This window comes from Nymphalis io, chromosome 13, assembly GCF_905147045.1.
Source record: "Nymphalis io chromosome 13, ilAglIoxx1.1, whole genome shotgun sequence".
NCBI lineage: Eukaryota > Metazoa > Arthropoda > Insecta > Lepidoptera > Nymphalidae > Nymphalis > Nymphalis io.
Window position 1 is genome coordinate 10,621,439 of NC_065900.1, and position 19,528 is coordinate 10,640,966.

At 30.4% G+C, this 19,528-nt stretch overlaps 3 protein-coding genes and 1 long non-coding RNA gene across 4 annotated transcripts; 1 reads left to right on the forward strand and 3 right to left on the reverse strand.

Annotated features, from left to right (window-relative positions):
* Window positions 1-70: 70 nt before the first annotated feature.
* Window positions 71-2,963, reverse strand: LOC126772703 (F-box/LRR-repeat protein fbxl-1-like). Its single transcript, XM_050493220.1, has 2 exons — window positions 2,720-2,963; window positions 71-2,547 (listed from the first exon to the last, which is right to left on the reverse strand). Exon 2 carries the CDS (start codon window positions 2,513-2,515, stop codon window positions 1,457-1,459), a length of 1,059 nt encoding a protein of 352 aa, XP_050349177.1. The 5' UTR covers window positions 2,516-2,547; window positions 2,720-2,963; the 3' UTR covers window positions 71-1,456.
* Window positions 2,964-5,074: 2,111 nt separating this feature from the next.
* LOC126772729 (glutathione S-transferase 1-1) lies at window positions 5,075-8,732 on the forward strand. Its single transcript, XM_050493263.1, has 6 exons — window positions 5,075-5,201; window positions 5,405-5,548; window positions 6,358-6,491; window positions 8,038-8,104; window positions 8,275-8,478; window positions 8,562-8,732. The coding sequence occupies exons 2-6, from the start codon at window positions 5,408-5,410 to the stop codon at window positions 8,712-8,714; spliced, it is 699 nt and encodes a 232-aa protein (XP_050349220.1). The 5' UTR covers window positions 5,075-5,201; window positions 5,405-5,407; the 3' UTR covers window positions 8,715-8,732.
* On the reverse strand, window positions 8,480-9,830 carry LOC126772752 (uncharacterized). Its single transcript, XR_007669683.1, has 2 exons — window positions 9,428-9,830; window positions 8,480-8,836 (listed from the first exon to the last, which is right to left on the reverse strand). It is a non-coding gene; the product is annotated as an uncharacterized LOC126772752 (long non-coding RNA).
* A 2,217-nt stretch (window positions 9,831-12,047) lies between these two features.
* LOC126772677 (liver carboxylesterase 1F) lies at window positions 12,048-19,094 on the reverse strand. The gene is made up of 11 exons (XM_050493127.1): window positions 18,892-19,094; window positions 17,826-18,019; window positions 17,620-17,684; window positions 17,412-17,549; window positions 16,493-16,774; window positions 16,301-16,370; window positions 15,807-15,956; window positions 15,498-15,710; window positions 14,578-14,715; window positions 13,326-13,632; window positions 12,048-12,345 (listed from the first exon to the last, which is right to left on the reverse strand). The coding sequence occupies exons 1-11, from the start codon at window positions 19,086-19,088 to the stop codon at window positions 12,105-12,107; spliced, it is 1,995 nt and encodes a 664-aa protein (XP_050349084.1). The 5' UTR covers window positions 19,089-19,094; the 3' UTR covers window positions 12,048-12,104.
* Between the last annotated feature and the right edge of the window lie 434 nt (window positions 19,095-19,528).

The window sequence follows — 19,528 nt, forward strand, 5'->3', positions numbered from 1 at the left end:
CTATTATTTAACCTGTATTTTTAAATTGGAATTGAGGAATTATCTATAGTTGTGTCACATTAAAAAAAAGTCATTTTGTAATTTCATTTTATTGTGTGTACAATATTTAACAGCACAAATGAAATAACTATATAATTAAATTGTATACACACAAGATGATAAGTAGACACTAAATTTAGTTAAAACGTCAAATTTAAGAATTTAAATAGTTTTGATTTGTACAATTAAATTCTACAGTATAAAATTTGCAATTTAAAATACATAAAATACTGAGGTCAACTTATAGCATACAAAGTATTTCCTGGATTATTTCAATGGTATTTTGAATAAAAAAACTTACAAATGTACATTTTATACTGATCAGACTAAATGATTCGAGTGGGTTTGCTTACTTAACTCAATATGTATGTTTATCATTAGCATAATTTTAAATGATATTTAATTCAATTTCTAATAAATGTAAAACTGCATTAAAATTTCTATTAATATTAATAACATAATACTATGTGGTAAATTTAATAATATTGTTCCATTATGTGTTATCAAAAGTATTTATTTTATTATTTGTATAAAAACTAGTATTTTAGCAACAAGTTTATGACTTTTAGGCCAATATAAAAATTGAATATTATATATTTTTCCTTTATAAGGCACATGAATTTTATTTGACTATAAAAATTTATCACAGAAACATAACCAAACATGTTTAAATGTATACTTTCTATCACATATTACTGTTGACAGTGAATTTTGTTGTTATTGAATCTGAAATATTATACAAACTGTATTTTATACGAACTTCTTTCAAAGTTTCTGTGATAAATCCACGTATCAGAAAAGGCGGAAATGCATTCATTTATAATCTTTCTGTTTAAGTAAATTTATACTATACATAAACTATTATTTGTTGTTTAACATATTCTTATTACTCATTATTTTTTAAATACTGAAGTATTTTTATAATAAAATGGATTAGTAATTTTATCCAGTATTACAAAATTTGAACACAACATTCATGCATTTAGTGAATGGCAATATCTTATAATACTATTATTATGTCACATGTATCATTATTGCACATCTCGCATTCAGTTTACTTTAACAATTTTAAAAATACCTTTTTGCTAAAAATACCAAAAAGTAAATATAAAATTAAATAATATTAAATAGTATATATAAAATTAAATAGTACAATACTTACATCACATAAATAATTTCACAATGACTCAATGCAACTGCTAATAATTTAGATTCAACTTTTTGAAAACCACTTTTTGGTATAATTTACATTTAACAAGTAACATTTAAACTTTTTCACTCTTGAATTGATTTATATATTATAATGAAAACATTTAAAAAAATTGACTATAATAAAACAATACTTGAAATTTGTATATTATGGTATAATGAAGAGGACGGATATCTCAGCTGCTTATGGAAATGTGGAACAATTTAGTTAGTCAAGCAATAGTTCAATTTTAAACATTCTTTGTAATTCTCCTCTTTTGAAGTCTGGGCTTATTATAAATGGACACAAATAGAATGAGAGTTCTTTTAGGTTTGGCGCACTGGTTTTAATAACTTTAGCTACTTGCATTGTTACATGGTGACATCTAGAGAGACTTAAATATGTTAGATGCTGAAATATATTATTTGAAAAATATGCCAGTAATGCATTTGTAGAAAAATATCCATGACGTAATTTCAATGAGCGTAAATTCTTTAATCGGTAGAAGTGTAATAAACTAGAATCGAACAATGTTTTGCATGTCATTATGTGTAAGACTTGTAATGCCTTACATTTAGATATTGAAGATATTATATCATCATTCAACGTATCACCATAAATATGCAGAGCTCTCAAAGTATTTTGTTTAGTTCTTAGCAAAGATTCGAGGAAGTCTGCAGGTATATTCTTCATTTTTTCCATATTTATACTTACTAAATTCATGCATTGTAACATACTGTATAAACTACCCTGGGTCAATGCAAAATTGGATAAAATTAGTGTTTCTAAATATTTCAACTTCTCAAATGGCAGGTGATAAACAAAATTTCCATTTGCATTTTCAGCATTTTGTACTATCAGAGAGTTGCGGAAGCTAAGAAATTTTAAATTCGGCCAGTAGCCTAAATCATCAAAAATACAACTATCAACTTGAGATATACTTATTTCTAGGTGAGTCAGATTTGGACAGTAGCTGATAAGGGAAGACCTCACTTGTGAATACAGTTTGAAGTACTGTAATTTTACATTTTTTAAATACTTAGCCACAAAAGGCACAATGCTATCACTTATTTTTACATAATTCTTCATACATACAATGAGGCGTGTGTTATCCCAAATGCAGGGTGTCAAGCAGAGTTGTTGCCATCTCACACAAACTTTAGCCACTGCCAGCAGTGATTCAATGTCGATCATAGAAAAAATGTATATAAGTAATTCATTTGGCAGATCATTTATAGTTAATGCATGAGGGTATTGTGGCACACCTGTCACCTCGAGATGCACCATTTTTATTTGCTTTAGCCCACCCCTTGACTGTCCTGAAAATTTAATATGAAAATAAAAATTATTATTTTTTTATAACCAAAACAAATGGCATATTAAAGTTTCTAAATAATTAATAAATGAAAACGATAACATAAGCAGTATTGAAAAGAATCTATAAATTAAATTTAAGGTGCTCCAATATTAACTACGATATACACAGCATACCTCGGTATTACTTTGCTTCCTATTCGAGAATATTTAACTGTTTGCTTTAGTAAAATCATAATTTTTGTAAACTTTGCTTTCAGTGCTTTCACGATTTAAAAAAATCTTTCGACAAGTACAGCAGTTCACATGTGTATAAAAACTTCATGTTAAATTATAAAACAATGCATTCTAGTATTTTTTTAAAGAAATATTAAAAATAACTTTCATCTTTGACTTGATACTATTTTCGTATGACGTATGAACGTCGTACGTTCGATGACAGTTACGTTTGACTGACGTTCGTTTGACGGCAGCGCTTAGTTTTAAGCAATTAATAATTTGATAAACAAATAAATTAATTAATGTTTGTGTTCTGATTCAATAAAAATGAGTATTTAAAAAAACAATTAAAGTATACTAAATAATATATATTTTAGACTTAATTTATAACTTTCATGACAAAACACCTCAAACTAACACCCTCAAACTAATCCTACAACTACTCGTGCTCGCCGAAGGAGATCGTTTTACTAACTTTATTCATTTTATTTCTGTTAAAAAAAGAATCATAATTTTCTTGTTACGATAAATAATAAGTAGTTATCGTCTATCTCACTTTAAAATTGAAATCAATAACAGTAAAAGTAACAGCCTGTTAATGTCCCACTGCTGGGCTAATTCCTCCTCTCCCTTTTGAGGAGAAGGTTTGGAGCTTATTCCACCACGCTGCTCCAATGCGGGTTGGTAGAATACACATGTGGCATAATTTCAATGAAATTAGACACATGCAGGTTTCCTCACGATGTTTTCCTTCACCGTCAAGCACGAGATGAATTATAAACACAAATTAAGCACATGAAAATTAATGGTCTTGCCCGGGTTTGAACCCACGATCATCGGTTAAGATTCATGCGTTCTAACCACTAGGTACCTATTGATTAAATACGACTACGTTTATTATATGTATATGATATTGTTATATTTGTACGTTAAATTAAACTAAAATTCTTGGTCATTTAACTCAGTTATTTGTTAAATCTGATTGCCTATCGGATTATCGTTTCTGCTCTTCAAGTATAGAAATGGAATAGAGTAGCGTAGGTCCAGACACTAAAGAATGAATTTAATTTAATTAAATATATTATAGTGTTTGTTTACAAGGAAACCATTTTGTGGTTTTTAATAAATTACAACAAAATTAACATCTCGTCTGTTCGTATAATTTATAACAAACAATTCACAACAACAACATCATCTATTTATTTTCAATTACGTCAAGATGATTTATTAATTTACTGTAGGTATTATAGTTTTATAATAGTAAATATGTCTTTATTAATATATTAGATTTACCTTAAAATTAACGGACAACTTTGTATTTTTTACCGTTTAATAAAAGTTATTTATTAGGGGGTAGAGTTATGTGCAAGGCCGTCAAGCTAGGTGCCACCCAAACATCACATTCTACTGTCAAACAAGAACACTTAGGATTGTTGTGTACCGGTTTTAATGTTGTACGAGCTTGTATAATTACAGGCACAGAATACATAACATCTTAGTAAAAAGGGAGGTGGCTCATTTACGATGTAAGGGATGGTTAATATTTTTTATAGTCTATGGGTGGTGGTGATCGGCCTCAGGAGGACCATTTACCATTTTGACTTATTATTTCAATAAAAAAGCCGTAAATGTTCCACTGCTATGAAAACACCTCCTAGTCTGTTAAGCTTAATCTTTCAATCACGCTACACAACTGAGAGATTTTTTATTTTATAGAATAGGTGCCTACCTACGACGAGCACATGGGCCACCTGATGTTAAAGTGGTCACCAACGCCCATAGACATTGGCATTGTAAGAAATATTAATCATCGCTTACATCGCCAATGCGCCACCAACCTTAAGAACTAAGATGTTATGTCCCTTGTGTTCTATGTATATCTGATGAGTGGGTGGTCCCTATCTAGACGAGCTTGCACAAAGCCCTACCGCCAGTGGAAAGTGGAGTTGTGGGATTTACATATACCTACACGTAATAGAATTTCATCCGGCCCATTTAGCGCCGAGCGCATGATGCATTATAGCATGATTGGTCGAGTTCTAGCTACGCGTTTAATCCACTGGGCAATTTCGATCTTATACCTAAATATTATTTCTAAAGACGGAATATAATTGGGTTATGTACCACGTCAATGACCTTGTTGTATGACATAACTAAGGCAATGCGAAAGAAGCCGATAGAAATATGGTAAATTATATAGGATATAATAAGTTATAGCCCACCTATATACATATGTGTGAAAGCAAAAAGATTAACAAAAAGCGTTAAGCAATGTTGATGACTTATTTATTGAAAAAAATAATGTTTTAAATTATGATAAAATAAAATAAGATAAACTTCACAAAATAAAAGTAAAAAACACCGAGGACAAGTGAATGGAGCTAGTCGTGCTTAGTGCTGGTTCTTAGACACTCGTTCATTTTGTGCAAGCATTGTTAAGGTATTTAAAAGTATATATATATATAATTTATATATAATTTTTTTTATGTTTATACGATGAGCGAAGTTGTTTTTAGTTTGAGGTTTCCGTATAGTTATGTGAAAAGATACAAATATATATTAGATTTTCTAAATTAAAAGAAATATATGTAATAAAAAAACTATAACATAGCAATTAAAAAACTTATTATTTTGTGTTTGCAGACAATGGTACTAAAGTTATATGGCGTCTCAGATGGTCCGCCGTCTTTATCAGTTCGACAGGCTTTAAAAAGATTAAATGTTCCTTTTGAGCTGATCAACGTTGACTTCGGAAAGGGTGAACATATGACGCCAGAATATGCACAGGTACCGTTTTAATAGAATTTAAAACTTATCTGATACTTAAATACTGAGCTAACCGCTACTGAAATGTATATAATATGTATATTAACTGCACTTTTTTAATGAAAAATAACAGATTTTAAAATAAAAATGCACGTGTATATATTATTTTACATTATTTTAAAACACACCAGTTTTTAATGTGGATTCTACCAAGACTGTGTTTTAGTTCCATTGAAATGATTATGTCAAGAAAAATAGGCAGTTAACTAGGAGTTACCTAAGTCTTTTAAAATACCTATACATTTGTTACCCATAAATAAATGTATGTTACGTGCAACTCAAAATGTATTAAAATAATTCAAAATTTGTATTTTATTGTTTTATATCTTTCGTCTCCTAGCTTTGTGGATGTTGACACGATCACGACACAAATAAATAAACTTAGTAGAAAAGAATTAATTCAATTGATAACTTGTTGTGTAACGTTTAATTTATATTTATCGTTAATACTACCTAGGTTCGATATGTCTTCTATAAATTTGTAATGTAAATTTAAATTATTTATGTGCACCGCGAATTCTAAATAGATCTTATTAATACTTTCACTGGAATCAACGTTCGTAATAGGAGAGAGTTGCTTAAAACCTGATTCACGTAACATTGAAAAACTCATAACTGCTTCATTTAATTCATGATATAAAATAAACAATTTAAAAACATAGACAACACAAGAAATGGGTACCAACCTAAATTATTACTATTCCTATATATCAGATAATCCACGATTTAATTAGATGAATTATGTATTTTAAATTGAATCTTACTTTCAGATGAATCCACAAAAAGAAATTCCTGTATTGGACGATGATGGGTTTTTTCTCGGGGAAAGTAATGCTATCTTGCAATATATTTGCGATAAATTTAAGCCTACTTCAGAACTGTACCCACAGGATCCTAAATTACGGTAAATCAATCGGCAACTAATAAATAAAATCAGTAGGTACTAATGCGTGTATTAGAAATACGCTTTTTTTAGAAGAAACTTTTTTCATTTATATTAAATTAAAATGTTTTATTTTTGTGTACGTAAAAAGTTTGTCTTTAGTGTGTCCGATCAATGACGTTAAGATGAGTAAAATGTTTTTGTCGGTGATATGTAAACGTATTTATGAAATCACTTTTAGCTTTAGCTTTTAACATAATTCTGTAAAGTATGTGACGTACGTAATTTCGATATACACGTATCCTTAAATCTATATACATATATATATATATATATATTATCAATATAATATAATCTATTAAATATATATATATATATATATATATATATATATATATATATATATATATATATATAAATTATATATGTAAAGTAATTCTAATGTTATGGTATTATTTTTGTTGTATTTTTTATTCGGCTTCATTTTATATTGAATTCTTTAAAATAATTTGCAGTTTAATGCTTTTTGGATCTTCTTTGTAATCCTTTTAAGCGCAACTTCGATTAAAATAATATTTTTTTAGAGTTTTGGCAATGTGTTCTTCTTTCTTAGAAGTTCTAACAAAAATACTGCTAAAAACTAAATAAACCTAACCTAACATAGAAATTAACTTTGAAATTAAAACATGTTTATTATTTGTTTTCGAGAGATGGTAAACGTTCTAGAAATCTAGACCATACGTAGAGTCGTAAATATTTGCATACTTATGATTTGCATACAAAGGTACTCGAAGTCTGGACATTCGGACCGATACAATGACTTTTAAATGGGACTTTAATGAAAACGCCGTCCGTAATGTATGTATTATGTAGGGCATATTATCTTATCAGTTGGCACCGATATATTGTAGTTTGCTTTTACAGAAACCGTAGTATTAAATGTAACAAAGATAAAATCATGTATCGAAAGGTTTGGATCACCTTCTTCATCTTTTTTAACAAGATTCTGATGAAAACCAATACTTTACGAATAGTTTGGCGAGTATTTATATATTACAATTATATAAAAAAAAACTTCTAATTATTTCTCGAAGTAAATCAGTGTATAACTAACTAGGCAGCCGCTATATATAAAAATCTATGAAATTTTCATTATAAGCTTTTGCGCGAGTCTATATATCAGCAATTAAGTTATCGTTTACTATTATTATTTATAGTTATAATTCCAGATTTCAGATAATTTCCTTACTGATAACGTGTGTATGTATAATAATATATTTTAAATTTGAATAGGAATGAAACACAAGATTACAAAAAAGCAGTTACACTGTCACGTCTTAACTCTTAACTGCTCAATCAATCATCCTGAAATTTTGTATACACGTTTTCAGGGAATACAAAAAAGGGCCGATGAGTACCTAACACCTTCGCCCCTTACACACGCGGGCGGAGACTACTTAATCATTAAATAAATATTTTATCAATAAAATAAACGCAATGTAAACAGGACAATGAGACTGCAATCATATAACAACAGGATAAAATTGATTTGTACACATTTTTTCAGAGCGATCGTGAATCATCGGCTTTGTTTCAACCTTTCAACATATTACGCCAATATATCTGCATATACCGTAAGGCTTATTTTCAAAAACAACTTTTTTTATGCTAACTATAAATTTGCAACTACATTTTTAATTTTTATGCTAACTATAAAGTGGTTTTTATAAATCTCTGCCTACGCAAAGGTTGTCCATTAGGTTGCACATATCATATTTAATTTAAAAATATTTTTTTATTTTAGATGGCACCGATTTTCTTTGACTATGAACGCACTGACCTTGGACTTAAGAAGGTCATAATGGCACTTGAAGTATTTGAAACTTACTTGTTGAATTTGGGAACGAGCCACGTGGCATGTAATCATCTTACGATTGCAGATTTTCCTCTTTTTAATTCCACCATGACCTTGGAAGCTATCGAATTCGACTTCAGTAAATACACAAAAGTAAATTCATACACTTTATTTGATTATACTAATAATATTATAATATTTCTTAACAAGATAATCTCATAAATGATTTGTTTTAGATTTACAATTGGTACAATAATTTTAAAAAAAATTATCCGGAACTGTGGAAAATTTCGGAAGATGCGATAAAGGAAATCCAGTATTTTGCGGCTAATCCTCCAGATTTAACGAATCTTAACCACCCTATTCATCCGATCCGTAAAATAAATTAAATAAATAGTAAACCAATACTTAATGTCTATTTATTTAAACGTGTTTACAAATTTACTTAAGAAACGCATTTTTTCAAATATCCTAAGCAGGCGTTGGAGCAGCAATCTTTGTGGTTCATGCACTGAAAGAAAAAATAAATAAAAAAAATCAGATTAAAGTTATGCGAGTTAAAATAATAATGTACAAACTAAGATTACTTACATTACTATACAATAGTGGTAAGTATTAGATCAAATATCCATAGGAGTGTGATCTAAATGTTAATATAGTTTGAGCCTAAGACTTAACAAGTCACAGAAATTGAGTTTGAAGTCTAGTTATTGAAAGTTGCTTCTGATAAAAATAGTTTTGATACAAATTTACACCGGGCGCCAAATTTGATTTTATGAATTACCTTCATATTTAATGTATATGTCTGAAGTTTATAGTGCCCGTAGCCCGTTTTAGTATACATAGAGGTTTGAGTCTGTCGGTCCTTGGAATTGTTTTAAAAGTAATATTTAAAAATAATTATGTATTCATAGAATTAATAAATCTAACCGTAACGACAATTATCGATCATTAAAAATAGTAATTATTTTCAACCAAAACATTTTAAAATGCATACATATATTTTTACATACATGTAGCACCATATAGTAACAATGTCTTCTATATCTATCTAACTAACGCAAGAAATAATATATTAAAACCAATAAAAGAAACAACTTACAAATTCCCCTATCGCTTTGCATTTTCTGTTAAGTGGGATTTCTGGGGCAAGCACTTCTTGGTCGAGAGTGAGTTTATTGCCGTCAATTAAATCTTGAGATGCTGGCACTTCCTTAGTGAAGACACTGTCGATGTTTCTACCTCTTATTATGTATCCGCATGATAACTCGGTGACGCATACAAAATAAACAAGTAATAAAGCAAAACTTGCACGAGACATTGTGGTTAGCAATTTGCGTGTGACACTGACAAACGGCTGCCGACTGATGCAGGGTGAGGTGGCGACTGCCATTATATGTGCTTGATGTGCTTCACATATACTGTTACACACCCGCATAAATACATTACAGTGCAGATAACGTGTTGGGCCCCGTTAACAATATTGATCACACAGGATGCTATTTTTTGAAACCAGTTATTTAATGTTTGTTGTGATTGAACTTACAAGTGTATCGGAATCTTTAGGTAACTGTAAATACACTGAAGTACAAGAAGCTAACATTTTGCCCATTAAATTAAACTGTTCCGATATTTTTTAAAGAAAAAAGTGATGCTCGTTTTTTTTTATTTTATAGCAAAATGCCTGTGAGTCGGTTTTTGTGTGTATGTTTATATTTTGGACCTCTTGAAGTGATTTCGTACATACTTTTGTCATATATGAATATTTTGACTTATATTCGACCTGATCAAGATTAATTTTTATAAGTTAACATAAACCCTATTTTACAATGTACGGCCTGAAGTTACACTCTCAGAGACGTTAGGGCATGTAGAAAAGTAAAAATTAGGATAATTAACTGAAAATTTAAGTAATTATAACAGCTCAATATGCATTATTAGCATCTCTAGAATAAATTACTGCTCACTGTTATTCTACAAAACTATATCCGCACAATTTTACTTCTGACCATTCGTGACTTATTTCTGACCGACCAACTTACTCAGTAGGTCATAAGATCCTGCGTATTATATTTTAGTATAGCTTATAGCTGTATTAAAGGGGCCCTGACAATACCTACAGGACTTTACTAAATAACGTATAAAATTCAGCATAGAGCAATAAAATATACATGTACCTGTACGTTCCTACTTATGTTATTTAAAAAATAAATACCAATACGAATAAACCACCTTTTTAATAAATCGTTACAATTGTATAAAAAATGTAGCGATTAATTTCATCCAACTGTTTATTTTTAATTGACAATAGAAAAATATTGATATTGTAAAATTGCATCCTACTTGCATCAAAAGTTGTTATAGCTACTTTTTACATAAAAGATCAACCTTTAGATCAGTTTAAAATGTAGGTAACGTAATTGGAAATCAATTAACATTGCCTACATAAATTATATACTAAGTGTTTTCCTTCTTTACTATTCCTCTAATAACACGAGTTAAAGTTCAACAATCTATTTTCATATGTAAATCATGTTAACCGTCACAAGCCACAAACCATGTGGGTTTCAAGGGAGCCTCAATGTCAAATAGTCAATTTGATATTTAGTTTAATTAACAATGGAGAGCCGAGATGGTCTAGTGGTTAGAACGCTGTGAATTTTAACCGATGATCGTGGGTTCAATCCGGGCAAGCACCACTGAACTATCATGTTAAAGAAAACATCGCGAGGAAACCTGAATGTGTCTAATTTCACTTAAATTCTGCCACATGTTTATTTCACCAACCTGCATTAGAGCAGCGCGATGAAAAAGCTCCAAACTTTCTCTTCAAAAAAGGAGAGGAGCCTTAGCCCAGCAGTGGGACATTCATAAGGCATAATTAACAATAACTACTTATAAATGCTTATTATTAGAATTGCAACGAATATTCGGTTAATATTTGGTATTTGGCATATTCAGCCAATTTTCATATATTCGGTATTTGTACCGGATACTCAAAAACAAAAGTAAAAAATAACAAAAACATGGGAAATTAAACACTTAACTTTTACTTACTGAAAATACCTTGTGATTTCTGAAGCATAATTGAATAATTGAAAGCATAATTTTTTTCTTTATGTGACTAACAGATTAATGGAAAGACATACATACCTATCACGAATAACTGTGATGATATTTGTTAAAAAAAGATCAATTACTATAGAAATTAAGATTATTTCCCTTTTTAAGTAAATAAATGACTGTATAATATATTTGAAAATAATTTTTTAAACATAATGTTTGGCGATCTATTTAACGCTGCAATGTCCTTAATGTTCTTATTTTTTTTCGAGTTGATTGTACAGGCCCAAACGGCCCTGACGGCGTCACCGGACGGGGGCGAATCTTAAAATACTCAAGCCGGACCCTTAAGATGTGTGCAGAAATTTTATCGATACGTTTATTAACAAATCTGAGGTATATAGAATTGTTACTGATCTCAGCAAGAGTTCTCGAGTTATTTTAGCGGAACGAATACTAATACTTATTACTAAGTATATAAAAAAAAGGAACTAAGACTAATATCTAATGCAAATTAAGTGTATGTTGTCCATTGCTTTGTTAGACATGATTGATTTTATCTATTCAGAAAGTTTTATTCATTCATTCTTGTCAAATTCCGATGCAAATTTTATGTAACAAAATATTTTTGTTAAAAGAACATTAAAAAAAAGAAAATATTAAGATATACATGTATGAATTTATTTAAATTGAACAAATACAATTACAGTGGATCACTAAAATCCGAATGGATTGCTCCACTGATTTACCGATGGATTATTTTGATTTTTGTTCTTTTGTGGCGATAAAATCGACAATCCTTTGTTAATTGTTTGACCAGTGATTTTATTAATCGGTACATTGTCCAATGGGTTTTTCAAGAGTTTAGGAAGATTAAGAATCTGACCCAGTACATTTTTACAAAGTGCGCCAGTCACTCTGTCAGCCATATTACCCCACAGTCCCATTTGACAGAATCTGAAATTAAAAAATATAGTATATTTCTCTGAATAGTTTAATTAGAAGTGCCTCGAAAATGTTGGGTTTTGTAATAAGAAATGGAAGATTATTTCGAAATCCTAGAACAAAAATTATTTTATTTAATAGCTTAGTCAGGAGTATACTAGAATGCGGAAGCGTTGTTTGGAGGCCACATTATGCAACACACTGCCTGAGACTTGAGAGGATACAGAAACGTTTTCTTTATCATCTTACTTTCTCGTTAGGTAAAGGGAAAATACTTCCTTCTTACAAAAAAAGATTGGAATTTTTCAAAATTCTTTCACTAAGTGATCGGAGGGATTTGTTGGATTTAAAATTTCTTTATAAAACACTTAACAACAACTATGATAACTCGTTTTTGATATCAAAAATTAAATTGAATGTTCCCATTAGATATCCACGTAAACCAATAACACCATTAGTAAGACCTTTCCGCAAAACTGTTTTAGGAAGCAATTCACCTGTATCTCGCTTATGTAGGATTTTGAATGAGCACAGTGCTGTTTTAGACCCTTTTGGAGACTCATCAAACAAGTTTCACAAAAAAATATTGTCAAAATTGTCAGCTAACTAATTTATTTTGTTTATATTTGTATTTTATTATTTTACTATTATTGTTAATTCTTGTCATTTTTAACCTTGATTTACTAACAATTAATTATTTGTAAGTTTGTCATCTCCAACTTTATCTTTGCAAGTGGTATTCACCTTAATAGGTAATGCATTTAGTTTTAAGTTGTATTAAAATTGTATACCTTTGAACGTGTTGATGTATTTACCACTGGTGAATCTTAAATAAATAAATAAATAAATAAATAAATAAATAAATAAATCCTCTCTGACTATGAAACAAATTACACTATATGCTGTATACTATTCTTTATTATTTATAACTTAATTTAATGATGATGTATTTTTACTATTTACGAATTTGTAAGTATGTTTTTTATACGCACCTGAAATTTTTGTCTAATGTTATTTTGTCGGTAATCTTAAGATATTGCTCATTTTCTGCAGTAAATGGCAAGAATCCGAATATATTTGACACATTTTTCTCATTTTTGTTTTCTGCTGGCATTTTATGAGCAAATTTAGCGATCAGATCAACGAATGAGTCTCGGACTTTAGCGTCCATTGAAGAAATTTGCCTTCCTACAGATTTCCCTTCCTCGTCCAGCGGTTCGAAAAGATAAGCCAGTTCATCACCGTGAGCCGGACCCTTCACCTTCTTCTCCATGCCCTCTGTAGGATTATCTGCTCCTTCTGTTTTAAATTTAATTTATTCTTAAATATATGTTACAAATTAAATAGGACTTAATGTTGGTCTATTATGTATCTGGTCATTATGGTCTAGAATAATTTCTTATATAACGTAGACGTATATATCGGTTTTTCGTATGTTTCTATTTAAAAAATATATACATTTTTTAAATTGTTCGAGCTGTACCTACATTTCCGCTTACCGCTTATAATTTAATGTAATTTTCTTTTTCCATAGGTTGTCTGGTAGAGATCGCCTTCTAAGCAATAAGACCGCATTTTATACACATCAATTATTTCATATTTGTTTACAACTGTATATTTCTTTAACACCTTTAGAGTACATTGCAGCATATTATATTCTATTCGTTAACCAAAAAAAATTTCCCACGGCAACCACGATAAAAAATTATGCTAACATAAGTATATTGTGTGAGGGACGTCAATTATACAACAACCTAACTAGTAGTATTAAAGATTGTAGTAATATCAATACATGTAAAAACAAATTAAAGCATTATACATAGCTGAAAATGTACATTAAAAGACTGCAGCTGATAATATTAAACAAATTTGTTTTTTTTTTAACCTGAAATACTATCGCTCTACAGGTAAAATAAATAGTAATTATCCTTGGTACAAAGGATCCTTGGAGAAGGATTGGAACTTATTCCATCGCTCCACGTTGTACGGTTGCACCGCCAAGCAAGAGTAGTGTCTATTATATACCTTGGCTCTTCACACATTATACACGAAAAAAATAACAGGAAATAAAATGTCTGCTTAGTATGACACATGTCTTAAATATCATTATAAACTATATCAGTGACTCGATTTAAATATAAAGCATTGCTATCTTACATAAAGTACGTAATCTACTTTTTTTTTCGTTTATGCCTATGGTATTTTTGTCCTCAACATTGTTTATTTGTTTTTTTTTTAACTTACGGGTAATAGCGAGGCCAGGTAGGAAGTGCGAGCCCTTGCTGAGATTCCCGACGTGCTCAAAACTGTAGAGGAAAGCCGGAGCACCCGCACTCCACTCTTTAACGCTCTGGTAAGCGGGGAAGTTGAATAAAGCGTCTCCTACAGGATAACAAAAGAAAAATAACTATTTTATTATTGGTATTTATATCATAAAGCTTAGTTACTTGTCTTTTTTAGTCGTATAACTTTAGTTACAGTTTTCAAATTGTTATTATACATAAAGAGATCAGAATCAGGTGGGATTTGAGGGTATTGTAATTTGTCTTTTTATGAAAATATAAAACCAAACCAAAACGTTATTACTATAAATAAAATAAAAAGAATATTAGGTACTGTTTTATTATTATACAACGTGATAAGCATTTATCTTGCACACCTATACCTACCTACTAAAAGTGCCTCGGGAGTAAAATTTAAAACTCGTTTTGATTATTAAAGAATGGTTAGGTACAATTTGTATTTACTTTTAATAAATATGCTTCTGATATCACTATAATTAAAATATCACTATAATTATAATATATATTATAATTAATAATGAACATTTTAACATATGTATCTTTAAAGCTAACGTAATTATAATTAAATTAATAAAACGGGAAGGTTGTAATACCCACATATAACTTTATAGTAATTAAACTTCCTATTCGAATGGAACTTTAATAGATCCTACTTTAGGAATACAAAACTACAGTTCTAAGAATATACGTTATCTGAAAATATTATTTAAATGGCGAACTTAATTTGCTTCTACTTCCACTGAATTTAATTAGTTATAAATAAAAATAATAATAACAAAAATATTATCAAAGGTAAGATAAACTTTTAAAAGATTTATAATACATAAATAAAGATATGAAGAATATATAACAAATACTGACCCGTAGCTTCAACTATTTCGCTGAGTCCATCTACAGCTTTTAAGGAACTGTCAAATATTGCTTGGTAGTAATCGGGCAGAGGTACAACACCTTGGACACCAGGAATTAGTTTTTGAACATCCGTTACCACGTTACGGAGGCCACCGATGAGATCTTTCTTGATAAAGTCTTTTACTGCTGTTAGTTTTTCAGTCAGGAATTTATTGTATTTACCTAGAAAGAATTTGGAAACGAGTTTTACTGAAATTGTTAAAAAGCAATGCAGTACTTAAAACTAGGTTCTAAATACAACGCAAAAATAATACTTACCAAACACAGCTCTCGATGTTTCCGCAGATACGACACCCGTGAGCATGGGGACACGCTGCTGTTTCATTTTTAACGATTTAGCTGGCGCATCATAGACCATAGGTGGTAAGGCACGCTTATCGTCCTCACCTTCCACTCGAGCTCCTGAACCTGTGATTACACGCATAATTTTAACTGGGTTTTTTATGAAATAGGTAGGTGGACTGACAAATGATTCACCTCATAATAAGTGGTCACTACCACCCATAGATGTTGGCGATATATTGGAAATATTAATCATTTCATATATCGCTAATGCGACACCAACGTACAACAACTAAGATGTTATCTCTGTGCTCTTTGTACCGGTAGTTGCAATGTTTGGTGGTTAAGTATCTTATGAGATGGTGCCTGCCCAGACGGGCTTGCACAAAGCACTTCCACCATGTAAGGACACTGTTTAATTTAATTAATCAATGTTAAGTGATGATTAATGTATTTATACTAAAACCTACCTGAACGGCCAGAGATTTCATCTAAAAATGCTTTTGTGTCTATCATATCCGTACTGATTTCATTGTCCACCTGTTGGGATAAAAAATTTAAAAGCAAATTAAAAGAATTACGTCATCGTTTCATAATAGATGCAAAAGTTCAAACCGTTTTTTTTAAGTTCTCTTTTTTTATTTCGTTAAAAAAATCGGTACCTGTACAATCTTTTCCACTGGTATTTTTCTTAAACAAATAAGTAGTTGCTCGGCTGGAGCCTTTGGACATCCCGTTTTCTCGGCCAAAGTTTCCGCATGTTTGTTGGGATCATCCCTTATTGCTCCTGGCGACAGGGGAGCTCCAGACAAAGCAGCTACTCCAGTGGCAGAACGTCCTTCAGGGGACAAGGCGAGAAGTGAAGCAGCACTGCCTCCAGAACCTTGACCCATTACGACCACCCGTGATTTATCTCCGCCAAAGAATTCAATGTAATCGTTGATCTATAATATTTATTAACATAAGTTAGTCTTTATTTCAAGAAATAAAGTAAATGGTTATATTACTTAAAATCAACTCAATACTTATTTTAAATTTTAAATTATTAAAACTTACAAACGTTACTGTCTCTTTCAATTCAGTTATTATTGATATTATTTTATTTGAATATTAATAATTACATCATTTTCAGACCAATAGCACGCAGCATCGGCCCTGGCCCGTGATTAGGGTACAGCGAGATTGTCTTCCAATGCTTTTTGGTCGACGCACTTCACATAATGTTGTATAAATAATAATTGATACATTTAAAAAAATCAAACAACGCTTATGTATAATTTTTTTTTTTGACATTTTCACACCCTTTGCGCCTAGAGCGATCGCTCCTATGGCTCTACACCAGGGCCGGCGTTGATAACACCGTTGTGAAGTACAGTGCTATCTTTAATATTTTCTATATAAGTATGTATTTACAAAAGAAAAGTAGTATATGTAGTATATCAGTTGTCTGGTTTCCATAGCACAAGCTTTGTAAAGGCTTAATTTGGGATCAGATGGCCGTGTGTGAAAAATGTCCCAGGATATTATTATTATTATGACTATCTAATAAAATTGAAATATTGGATAATTTTAGGTACTAACCCATGCCATAGCAGCTCGCAGATCGAAAAGACCTGTGTTCCCTGAAGCATCCTTTTGTCCAGTACTCAAGAAACCAAGAGATCCTAAACGATATTGAGCTGCAACTATTATTGTATCTTTTTGGGCAAAATGTTGACCCTACAGAAAAAAACAATGTTTTAATTACATAAATGTCTTTAAATACAAGTGATAGCAAAAAAATACTTACTCCATATGGTGCAATAGAGCCTGTTCGATAGTTACCGCCATGAATAAATAAGACTACTGGACTACCTGAGACAAATAGTAATATGAGTTTAATAAAATATAAATAAGGCTTTAAGGATTTATAATAAAAAATTACAAATTTGATATATTGTATGTTAGTACGATTATTCTAGGAAAATTATCACTTATTTTCCTAGAATTTCTTACCTTGTTCCTCTCCTGGCATTTTAGGGGAGAAAATATTAAGACATAAGCAATCCTCGTGGCCCACAACACGTCCCGAACCTTGGGGGTCAAGTTGTGGACAAGGCCGGCAATTCGTTTTGGCCGATATCTCACCCGCGAGGTATCGACGAATTGGTCGCTGAAACCTTCTAGAACCCATTGGTGGTTCTGCATATCTATAAAGATTTTTAGATAAAGACATTATTTAAGCGTTAGTATAAATATACAAAATTGACTTTTCCCAATTTTTTATTGTTAGTTTAATCTATGTATATTAATGTTGTAAAAAATAAATATTTAAATTAATATTTGACAGTCCCGTTTGATAATATTATCTACGGAACTGTTTATCGCGGCATCCGCTTAACTTTGCGATTTTGCTAATGCTAAATTAGGTATACTAGATTATTGAAGTCTGCAAGTATTATTAGTAAACATATTAAAAACAATTTAAAACACTAAAATCAAATTTTTTAGTATCGTTATGTAATCTTGATTCGCTTTTTTTCTAAAATTTTTTTGCAGCTAGCATAGGATTGCTTAAAAACAAAATGATTCTTTGGTATATTATCTTAGTATAGTTAGGCCTTATAGGCTCGCTTTATTCAGGACCTAATTCAAGACTCTTCTGGTGTACCGATCCTTGGGTACTGACCTGTACAATCTGAGCACCCCGAGTCCACGCATGGATTGTTATGAAAACTTAATACTTATTATACTTAAATAAATAACATTATACTTTAAAATAAAATGCTTTTCAACCATTATACAAATATTAGTTATGGGTAACAAAATTTTGCTGAAAGATATATTCAAAAGTTATATTTTGTCAAATTATGATATCAATTTGTATGCGATCTAACTCTAGTAACTAGTAACTCTACCGTTATTTGTTAATAAAATCCCAAAATATCTTCAAAAATATTAATTCAAATTTGTGACTAAAATATTTATATTTTGCGCTTTCAAATTAGTCATTAAAATAAGGGATTCAATTATTAAATTAAATGCATTTTTATAAGGTAAGTAAGATGAAATTTTTCAAAACCTGATTCCAGCAAAAATATAGTATCCTTTTGTATCGTCCTTTATGCCTTCTAAGCGGCCGCTGTATCCGTATCTTTGCGTGAAGACTACCGCAGCATCAGGTTCTGGCGCAGCAGCGGGTGCTCCGCCCACGACCGCTGCCGCGGGCGATACGACGAAGACCAGCACACACAAACACAGCCACGACATCACTAACATTTAATCTGGATCGACAACCCACGTTACTTTTATACTAACACTATTACTGATGTTGAAATAATATAATTTATTAAATATAATTTTTTATCAACGGAAACCTAAAATAAAGTCGAAAACGACGATTATTTTTATTAATCACGACTATTATTATGTACCTATACCATATAATATTTACCAATTCAAGTTGAGCTTGCTTAGTGACTATGGAATTGACATGAAATAAAAGGTATACTACAATTTATATATTATAATATATTATATATATTTGTGAGAGAAATTACACACTAAAAAGGTATCAAGAACAATTAAAAAAAAAAACAACGAAAAAATATCTCTCACTTATTCAGTTAAATTGCGAAATATTAAATCAGAAACTAAGCAAAATTTAATCCTTTTACCAAATAAATTAGCTCAGTCATAATTCATAAATCACCCTAACA

What these genes read in the sequence shown, in the direction of transcription:
- LOC126772703 (XM_050493220.1), bottom strand. Translation starts at nt 2,515, where the DNA reads ATGGTGCATCTCGAGGTGACAGGTGTGCCACAATACCCTCATGCATTA.
- LOC126772729 (XM_050493263.1), top strand. Translation starts at nt 5,408, where the DNA reads ATGGTACTAAAGTTATATGGCGTCTCAGATGGTCCGCCGTCTTTATCA. An exon ending in CCAATATATCTGCATATACC is followed by an intron (nt 8,105 to 8,274) that starts GTAAGGCTTATT and finishes TTTTTATTTTAG; the next exon opens with ATGGCACCGATTTTCTTTGA. An exon ending in ACTTCAGTAAATACACAAAA is followed by an intron (nt 8,479 to 8,561) that starts GTAAATTCATAC and finishes GATTTGTTTTAG; the next exon opens with ATTTACAATTGGTACAATAA.
- LOC126772677 (XM_050493127.1), bottom strand. Translation starts at nt 19,088, where the DNA reads ATGTTAGTGATGTCGTGGCTGTGTTTGTGTGTGCTGGTCTTCGTCGTA. An exon ending in AATGCCAGGAGAGGAACAAG is followed by an intron (nt 17,685 to 17,825) that starts GTAAGAAATTCT and finishes TATTTGTCTCAG; the next exon opens with GTAGTCCAGTAGTCTTATTT. An exon ending in AACATCGAGAGCTGTGTTTG is followed by an intron (nt 15,711 to 15,806) that starts GTAAGTATTATT and finishes AATTCTTTCTAG; the next exon opens with GTAAATACAATAAATTCCTG.